This window comes from Quercus lobata, chromosome 4, assembly GCF_001633185.2.
Source record: "Quercus lobata isolate SW786 chromosome 4, ValleyOak3.0 Primary Assembly, whole genome shotgun sequence".
NCBI lineage: Eukaryota > Viridiplantae > Streptophyta > Magnoliopsida > Fagales > Fagaceae > Quercus > Quercus lobata.
The window spans coordinates 52,185,863-52,196,694 of record NC_044907.1 but is presented as its reverse complement, the minus strand read 5'-3'; the positions used below and the strand labels follow the sequence as shown (position 1 = coordinate 52,196,694).

The 10,832-nt window shown below is 31.9% G+C and overlaps 1 protein-coding gene across 1 annotated transcript; it reads left to right on the top strand.

The window, feature by feature from the left end:
• Positions 1-2,271: 2,271 nt before the first annotated feature.
• Positions 2,272-3,935, top strand: LOC115987679. Its single transcript, XM_031111266.1, has one exon. The coding sequence runs from the start codon at positions 2,399-2,401 to the stop codon at positions 2,924-2,926; it is 528 nt and encodes a 175-aa protein (XP_030967126.1). The 5' UTR covers positions 2,272-2,398; the 3' UTR covers positions 2,927-3,935.
• The last annotated feature ends 6,897 nt before the right edge of the window (positions 3,936-10,832 follow it).

Here is a 10,832-nt window from a genome sequence, read left to right as displayed (position 1 = left end):
CTCTGATTGCGAGAAGTTAACTCTGGTTAATCAGTCAGTGGAGGATACTATTCAATGAATAGTTTAAACTCTTCACGAATAGTGACATTTTGCAGGCTTTGCTGTTCCTTCTTTTCTTTCTTCTTTCTATCTTCTTCTGTCCTTATTATGTCTTCTTGCAATTATAAGGTTTTATCGTTCCTTCCTTCCTTTCTTCTTTGTATCTTCTTTTGTTCTTATTCTATCTTCTTGCAATGATTCTTTCTATTCTTCTTTCTGTCCTCATTTTGTCCGTAGGTGCCTATCTTTCTTGTTACTATTATCTTCTTGCTGTTTGTCCTCTTGTGGAGTCTTCAGTTGTATGTATATATGCACTGATTACTGCATCCCTCCCTTAAAACCCATAGTCACTGTCCAAATCAAATGATAGAGTGACACAAATAGGTATTCTAGTCAACAACATTTCAATCCTAGATTAGGCTTATAGTAGTTGAAACTTAAAATGTTAATAGGTCTCCTAGAAAAACTGTAACAGCAGACCAACCCAAAGATTTACTCCAAAAATTCATATTTGGAAAATTTCCAGATTTAATCTTCTATATGTCAAGCTACTATACCCCAAATTTGGTGTCAAAATTTTACTACTAAGTCAATTATAAAAGGTTCAATTAGTGATGTCAGAATGTATTTTGCAGCAAACAACCTTTATTTGGTTACCCTTTGACACCTCAAATGACAACAAAAACTTGTTAGATTTCGCAAATATTCAGTACTATAGTTTGGCTCTCTAAAATTTTCATTCAAAAAAACAAGATTAGTGTTAAGTTATAGGAACTTCTATCCAGACGTATATAGTTAACATTCTTAACCATTATAAATCAACTTTTCAATGATAAAGAGTATGTTTGAAAAAAAAAAAAGAAAAAAAAAAAGAAAGGACCATCCAATTGATGTCATTGGTTTGATTGCCAATCGTAGCACTGGAGGAGACGGGCCATGGCCCCCCTAATTTTTGAAAAATTCCTCTCCCTCTTACTGTTTTTAATAAAAAAAAAAGAAAAAGATTTTAGACATAAAATTAAGTATTCCCTTCGATTTTTATTTTATATCTACATGTATAGAAATGAAAAATGCATCATCTTTGTTTCCCTTATTACTCTTGAAACAAATATAGCTCATTAAATCTAAGTGTATTTATGATTTTTCTTTAAAATATATAATTTTATATAAATGATCAGTACAATGTTTTTTTTTTTTTTAAAGCATAAATAAGATATATGTTTATAAAGATAAATAAGTAAAACTTTTTAATAGTTTAAAAACTGACTAGATAATTTTTTATTTTTTATTTTTTATTTTAAGTTATGTAAATATTAACTTTTATTTATTTATTTTTGAGAATCATGTAAAAACTAATCTAGGTAAATATTTATCTTATATATAAGAAGATAATATATGTTAAATCATGTTACAAATATACTTTATGTATACCTACTATTTATATGATCAATAGTTTATTCTTTAGATTCAAACATTTTTGACTTGATTACTAAACCTTTCTAAAAAGGCGATGATAATTGAACTAGCATAAAATTGGTCTGTTACATTTAATTAGTTGAAATCTCTTTAAAATTAGATAATGTTAGAAATAAAATTTGATTAGGCGGCAACGAAAAGTTTACTTGAAATGTGTAAAACTTGAAGTGTACGTGTAAGGATGTATATTCATGGAGATTTATATTCATAATTGTGTTCATTATTATAGTCTTATATCTTAAACTCAAGAGACATTATATACATGTGAGATTACTTTACTAGATCAACTTAAGATTGTGGATGACTACTTAAATACAAGAGTTTATTGATATATATATATATATATATAAATATTTTTTTTTGAAAAATAATTACAACATGCTGCTAACTCCGCAGTTCGAATCATTTTTTCCCAGTTCGAATCCTTTTTCCCCTAAACTCCAAACACTTTGTGCATAGAAATATGCTAATTCAGTTACAAGGCCTTTCGCTTATTGATATATATTTTTTGTTCTTTTCTCACCTAGTGTTATATATTATCTCTTATTTCACAACATGGAATATTATTTGTTATTTTACCTTTTCTTTCCTTCCAAATTTTTAACCTTAAAAAAATTTGAAAAAAGAAAAAGAAAAATAAAGAGAGGAAAGGGAAGGGAAGGTGCCCTAACAAACAAACCCGCTTTCCCAGCTCTTATTTCGTGTGTGTATAGAATATGTCCACCACTGAATTCAACACATTCCCATCCACCACTTTGGTGGATCCGGAAGGAAAACACAGCTCTAACCTAAGACCAACAAAACTCTCACACGGAGAGAGAAGGAAAAAAAAAGAAAAAAAGTGAGAGTTTCACATCCTTGTCATCTTCCATCTTCACTTTCAATGGAGGATAGGAAAGAAGATGTTAGAATATACATAATCTCGTTTCTTTTCTTCTCCTGCATAGTTTGTGGAGGTGTCTTGCTCTCCATCTACCTTTTTCTTCCACAATCACAATCCTCAACTTGGTATCCAATCGCAGGACTAATTCTTGTTGGGGTCCCATGGCTCTTCTGGTTCTTGGCATATTTATATCGATGCATCAGACCCGGCCATGATAGATCCGAAATCAACGAGGGCGGTTGCAGTAATGGCAGACCATGCCCACCTGCCGTCTCCGCCACGAGCGAGGAGGAGTGCCCTTTAGACTCTCCATGTGGCGGTGGTGGGGAACGCCGAGTGCATTTCGGGGCGGTTGTTGTGTTGGGAAAAGAGGCAGATCAGGGTGTTGGACAAAGAGGACATGACATTGTTGTGACAGAGACTAATGGTAACTCCGCAGTGGATGAACATGAACGTCATCATGATAACAACGGTTTGGTTGGATTTAGGGAGAGCGAAATGCCATTGTCTTTGAGAGTTTCATCTTGATAATAATGAATCAGGTACGTCAAAAAGTGCAAGTTATTGATATGTGTTTGCCATGGCTGTAGGTTTCTGTTTTTTTTTTTTTTTTACAATCAAAGTTATGGACAAGAAAAAAGCATGCTATAGAGAAATATTGGGCTACATCCATGGATGCCAAAAAAAAAACATTGCAGTGAAAGGGACCAAATTTAGTAGACATAGCACAAATTTAGTTTCTTTATCAAATTTATTTTTGAAATATCTTCACAAGCAAGGGCTTGAGAGATCCAAAAGTGATATAAAACTATTTTCTCTATACAAACTATGGAAGTTGGCTTATAAGTCTCTTGTGAAAATTTTACCATTCTGCTAGTCTGCTACATTGGAAAAGACTAGAGGCCTCAGTTAAATTATCTAACCCTAGAACCGTACAATGTAAATTAAGAACGCCCTGGAATTGCTGTGGCATATGGATTTTATTGCGCGCGTTTGGAGAGTAATACTAATACAAACTTTTTGCTTGGTTTATGTGTAGCAATTTTAAATATATTTTTTAGTAATTCGGAGAGGGTATTAGAACCTTAGATGTCTCTGTTTGTGTCACGTCTCGAATGTATTCAACAAGTCTAGGTCTAGTATAGCCTAAGGCTAACAAACCTCAAGAGTCTAACTATTGTCTCCACAAATTTAGTAAGACCAAATTACCAACTATGAATAATGAGAGTCTCCCCATAAACATAAATTTAGTTTTGAATTTCAGTATATATATACTTTCTTAATGGAGAAGAATATTTTATTTATGTTTTGGCCCATAAAGATAAATTTTTTATTTTGTCCCTATGATTAGCGGCTTGTTTGGTTAGATGGAAAAGGGAGATAGAAATGGAAGATTTCATTTGTTTAGTATGGTGGAAAATATGGAGAATGGAAGAAAGTGTGTGGAGTATTCCACCGAGTCCCACCAAAAACTAATCTCTCAATTTGGGAGGAAAAGTGGGAAATACATGTTTTTTTTTTTTACTAGGAATTTACTTTTGGGGTAGTCTTTTTTCATTCTCTCTAACAAATACACATTCAAGAAAAATTGAAAATTTTAATCATTCTTCTATTTTATACTTTCTTTAATTTTTATCCTGTCACTTTCCATTCTCCCAACTAATCAGACTCTAAAAGAAATTTGATGACCGTCACATTGACAGAATTTCCATTTAGACTATAGCTAAGGAAATTGACTTCAGTTCTTACTTTTGATTGAACATCATTAGTCAGAAAAAAGAAATGAGAAAAAGGAATCTCATGTTCAAGAAAAGAATGGAAGAAAATTAGAGGGGAGAAGAAAAACAACAAATATAAAGCTTTAATGCATACTTTAATACATTTTATAGAAATACAGTCACTTATCAATCATGGCTAATAAGCGAGACATTATTACATTTTATTCATTTTATACCTTGATCAGAAGTAGCTATTAAGTTCTTTATCATCTCAAAGAAGTAGCTATTATGCTCTACCTCTTTTATATGTTATCCTTAAAAGTTGTTGTTGTCCAATAGTAATAGCTTCAGCTAAGGTTGCCGGTGGATCATCTGGGCATTTACACCAAGTGTTCTTACATACGCATTGACATTGTGAACAACAAAATTTGCACTCTTCGTCTTTATGGCATCTCAGGATAACTACGTTCCTTGCTTCAGCTCGCATCTCTGCACATGCATTTTTTTTTACTTAAAATATGTACCACATTGCTAATTAAATTTGAGAGAAAAAAACAAGTGATTTATTGAGAGAGAGAGAGAAGAGTAACAAGATGCAAGAACTAGGAGCGCCACCAAGATAGCCAACTTGAAGGACGAATTCTCCATTAATTATGAGTTGATGGATTGACAGGATGGTAAGATATATTACTGGTTATGTTATTTTTCGCAATGGAACTACTTTGACTCTTCCAAGCAATGGATATATATATGGATGAAGCAGATAAATATAAATGGCAACAAAATCTTCGTACATGTGGATTTTTTGGATATTATCTTTATTAATTATATTTATATGATATTAAATTCATTTTTCTTATAGGTATAGTGGGTAAAGATTCAAGTGATAGTCAGTAATAATAACAATCTTTATGGTACCAAATGATTTGATTCGAACTGTACCTTATCGTTCTCCATTATCTACTTATAAAAAATTGCAGTGTGAAAAAAAAAAAAAACTATTCTAAATAACTGCATGATAAGCTACCACTCACACCCAGCAATAGCAAAACATATAATTGAGTAGGTGCAATTAAATTTATTAATTATTTTATATAAAAGTGTATGTGGAAAGTTAAAGACGTTTAGAAAGTTTCTAAATAGTTCTGGTTGAAGCAAATATTGTAGAGTCATTTATGAGAAGTGAGAATTTTTGTAAAGGCAAATTACAATTTATCCACTTGTGATTTGGCTGAAATTTAAGTTGCTTACCTGTAATTTAAAATTTGACACTACAACCATCTGAGATTTGACTGAAATTTGAGTTATCTACCTGTGGATTGAAATCCAATGATGCAAGTGTTCCGCTGGATTCTTTTTGATCTTATTTGATATTGAATTATTATGTTTTTTGTGTTTTTGGATGAAAGAGACAAAAAAAAATAGAGCAAAATTACATATTTACCCATGTTTTTAACAAAGTTGGGTTATGAAACTCTAACTGAGCTAACCTCAGGTGGTAAAATGTCAAATTTCAAATTACAGGTAGACAACTTAAATTTCGGCCAAACCACAAGTGGGTAAGTTGTAATTTCTCCAAGATTATTTACGTTATATATCTGTGTGATAAGTTTTTTTTTTTTTTTTTAGTTCCATCCATGTGATAAGTTGATATTAAAAAGGAAACGAAAAAAGAAAAGAAAAGAGGCCATTAAAGAGAATAGTCTAATGGAGGGAAATTTTTTCCAATAATCAATATCTATATATCTATAATATATGGGTCCTAAAAATGAAGGCTAAAAAAAAAAAAAAAAAACATTGGGGTGTCTAAATCACTCCAATTGCTATTTTTAACCACCAAATGCATATTCTATACATCGGGTAAGACTCACATACAAGACCTATCTTTATGTATACAATAAGTTGGGGTACAAACATTGCCACAACTTGACATACATGCAAGTGACAAAGTTGTGATGCTAGATGAATTGGTATGTATAGTAGACTAGGTGTACAAAATAATTTCACTTTATCTACAAGATTATTTATGTAATATATCCATGTGAGAAGTTGATTTTTATTTAAAAGAAAATATTAACAAATGTTCCAAGGGCATTGGTTTAGGAATTATTTTTAGAAATATTTTTATGGAAAAATGATAAAGTAACTAATTTTTCTGACAGCTTTTTATATTTCCTATGAAAGTGGGGTTAAGTTTTCCTAATATAATTTATTAACAATTGTTCTAAGGGCACCCGTTTACATGATTCTTATTTAAAATACCATTAAAGAGTCTCAATGGGCATTTAATGTAGGGAAACACTTCCCATTTTATACATCAACAATGCCTAATGGTCATCCCATTCTATAATATATTGGATATGAGTGCCAATTATTTGCGTTACATCTTAAGTCACAATCCCAGTAACGACAATTTAAAAAAAAAAAAAAAAAAAAAAAAAAAAAAAACAAAGAAACCAAAAATTAATATGAGAAGACATATGTACAAGCTAAGGGTATTATAAATTTGCTTTTATTTGTGATGTTATTTTAATGCTCAATTTAATAATAATAATAATAAAAACACTATCCAACCCAACTCAACTTGATCCACGTGGGTTAGGTTGGGATGGACCCTTGTGATGGGTTAGATTTTTTTTAATCCACTATGATAAGTTGGGTTATAAAAACTTTTTAACTCGACCCAACTCGACTTATGCACACCCTTGATACAAGGTCACCTAACAAATCCAAATAACGAACACAACCGAGAAATCCAATTGTTCCAAACAATTAAATAACAATTCAGCTAGTTCTTTGATAAAAACACCTTTTTATTTTCTTCAAATAATTAAAAGAGAAAAACAATTTTTTTTTTTTTTTAATTATCATAACCCAAATCTGTGAATAAGAAAAAGATAAGAATCATATTGTAAGAACTCACGGCTAACAGTCTCGTAGCACAAATGCAAGCCCACATCCGCTCAAAGATTGGTTTTAAATTCATGACAGATAAGGAGAAAGAAGCTTCAGGACTCTGTCGATGCCAGAGAAGGAGATGTTAGCGGTCATGGTTGATGTTGAGTGAAAATTTTATTTTATTAATATGCTGTGACTTATTGTGATTAGGATTTGACTCATATAAATGAGCTAACATGTCAATATATTTTGAATGTGAGAGGATCATTAGGCACTGTTGATGTGGTCGTTCGAGTGCATTGAATAATTTCTGGTGGTGCACAATCACGCCTGTGAAAATTTCCATTAAGACTATCCAAGGAATGGACTTCAGTTCTTATTTTCGATGGAACACTATTAGTTAGAAAAACAAAAAAATAACAAAACAAAACCAAGAGGTATCACATATGCAAGAAAGGAATGGAAGAAAATTAGAGGGGAGAAGAACAGCAACAAATTTAAAGCTTTCAATTTATTCATCATTGCCCTCAATCCTGGATAATAGCTTCAGCTAATTATAAGGATGCTGGTGGCTCATTCGGGCATTTACACCAAGTGTCCTTACATAAGCATTGACAATGCTGACAAGCATATTTGCAGTCGATATTTTCATTGCATCTTAGTATAACTACGTTCCTTGCTTCAGCTCCTATCTCTGCATCTGCAGGTTTTTTTTAAATTTTTGTTACTTCAAATATATTTGAGAGAAATACATGTAATTTATTTATTAAGAGAGAGAGAGAGAGAGAGAGGGAGAGAGAGACTAACAAGATGCAAAAATTAGGAGTGCCACTAAGATAGCCAACTTGAAGGACGATTTCTCCATTACTGATGAGTTAATAGATTGGCAGGATAGCTCAGATATACTACGAAATATGTTATTTACTTTGCAATTGGACTACTTCAACCCCTCCAAAGATTGGTTATATATAGGTGAAGCAAAAGGCACATAATCTCCTTTAGTGATGTGGATTTTTATTATTTTATTCAAAGTGATAGCCAAGAGTTGTAGATTTTTAATATTTTCTTTAAATAGTAATAAACTAGATAATTTCATATACAAAATACAACCAACATTAATACCTATTAATACTTTCTCCAAAAAAAAAAAAAAAAACCTATTAATAATTACTATAACTATATATTTAATTAATATAAAAACAAAATCATAAAATATTAAATATGAACTTTGATAATTATGGTAAGTTTAATCTAAGTTTATATTTGAGTGAATCTCATTCTTGGAAACTTTGACCATTATACCAAAAGTAGATGGTGGTAATTATGGTAGTTATTAATAATCATTTAATAAATTGCTAATATGGTGTATGATTATTGGTATATAAGAATTGATATTAGTGGTAGGTCTAGATGAGATCCAGTAAAAATTTGTCACATTAATAGTTTGTGGTTGTAGTATTATTCATATTTTAGCCTCATCATAATATCTAAATAGCCTCATCACAAAAGCTTTGCATGTGTGATGAAGCTCAATTTTTTTTTTTTTTTTTTTTTTGAATACATGGATTAGTAGGAAAGTGTCATATTTTTTTTTTTTTTTTTCAGTTAAACGTAAGGTTTAGAGTATTTCTGAACCACATAAAAGTTCAGTCCAAAAATTTCTCAATGCGAATCATCAATCATCACAGGTTGCTACTTGGCATGTTCAGGTGAAATGGTCTCCGCCGTTGGAGTCGGTATACAAAGGTAACTTTGATGCGGCCTTCTTTGAAGCTTCTGGATGTGTGGGTATTGGAATGGTGTTCCATATTTTTAGGGACAAATTATCGCTGCATTGAGTCACAAAATTCCACTGGTTCAATCAGTGGAGCTAGCGGAGGCCATGGCTACTCGTCGTGCATTGTTATTTGCTAAGGAGCTTAGCTTGTTTGATGTGGAGATAGAGGGGGATTGTGCAAGGGTTCTTGCTGCTTTGAATATGTTGAAGAGGTGTAGCACTTTATTTGGTCATGTGATTGATGATTGCAAGAGTTTAGGGGCGTCTCTTTGGTCTTGCAAGTTCAGCCATGTTCGACGAGAAGGGAATAGGTTAGCTCATGCTTTAGCTAGGAGAGTAGTTTTATCTACAGACATGGATGTATGGGTAAAATCCCTACCTAGTGATTTGGATAGTGTATTTCAATCGGATTTGGTTCAATAAAATTCTCTTACTTTTTTCTCAAAAAAAAAAAAAAAAAAAAAACTATCGAAAGTTTAAATTTTCATATTTATATACAAAATAAAAGAAATATATATATATATATATATATATATTTATATTAGATAAAGCAAGTTTTTACTAGACTAACTAGTGCATTACACGATTTTCTCACTAGTTATTAAGCTATCTACACTATAAACTCATTTTTTAGACCTTTCATTCATCTTGGTTGTAACCGTTGAAAAGTCTCAAACCTCTTTCAGATTGAATCATAAATCAGCAATAAACACCTCATTGATTGAAATTGTGTGTTCAAGGCGTTACACCTTCCTCACATAAATTCTGGAGAAGTTCTACAGCATTGGGCGTTACAACTTCCCAATTCTTTAAATTTTGCAATTGTTACCAAGGGCTGGATCCTAATAATTTCTAAAAAAATTTGGCCCACAAGTTATTTCTAGCTTTAAAAACTTCTGCCATCTGGTCGATGTTCAGCAGGTCATGGTGAATGAGTTACAGTTACCTTCGTTTAAATGCTATGAATACTTGCAAAAGATCCAAACTAACATTGAATATGGTTGCTAAAGGATGAATGATGGATATCAATATTGTTTATGAAAGTCGCCATGTTGTGAAAAAAAGGATTTCTTTGCACCATCTTCTTGGTCCAAGATAAAAGTGTGTAATCTTTCTTTTTCTACTTGTAGAGAGAGAGAGAGAGAGAGTTTTGGGAATACCGAAATTTAACCAATGAGGTGTTTGTTGCTGAGGTGTCAAATTTATGGTAGTTTATGATTTTCATCTTTTTAGATCTAATATAAATCAACAGTGTAAAAAATGTATAATTTTTGTATACTAACACCAAATATAACTAGAACAATAAATATAAGATAAAATATAGTACCTTATGTCCTGCACTTTAAGTTCACTTTTTAAAATTTAACAATATGACTACTTAACAGCTACACTACATGACGTTAATAAAATACATTCTATTTCCCACAGCTGAGAAAACCCAACTCATTCTCTTTTCCCTTTCGTTGAACTCAAGAACAAGAAGCAAATCTTTCAAACCCCTCTTCTCTCTTAATTAGCTAGAAATCAAGCACCTATACCCTCTTGAATAGAAATCAAATAATATTGGTCAGGTGGCTCTAACTGGTGGTGAGCTTGGAATTCAAAATCGAATGTGGAACTCCAAGGCTTTCGTTGCCGAATCCAAATCATGAATGAAGAAAAGCATTAGATCCTAATACAAATCCATTGCTAAACAAACTGGGCCTCCCATCAAACTAATAAACCCATCACCACAAGTGGGTTTAATGTATAATTAATACATATTATGATCCTAGCGTCCCATATGGATTAAGTGTAAGCTTAATCATGTGTTTATAAGTTCTTGGGCAACATTTCCTTGCAAACCGGTTTTCAAGGGTGAGTTCTACCAATGAGTTTGTACATTTGGTATCAGAGTTAACCACCACCCCAAGTAATCAGGTGTAGCTCATTGAGTATGAGATCAAATGAGTTGTGGCTTTTTGGTCGGATCTTGAAGGGGGTGACGCAAAGGCTATATTGAAATAACTAATAGATGAGTGGAGCCGCCAAAAGAGAAAAG

What these genes read in the sequence shown, in the direction of transcription:
- LOC115987679 (XM_031111266.1), top strand. Translation starts at nt 2,399, where the DNA reads ATGGAGGATAGGAAAGAAGATGTTAGAATATACATAATCTCGTTTCTT.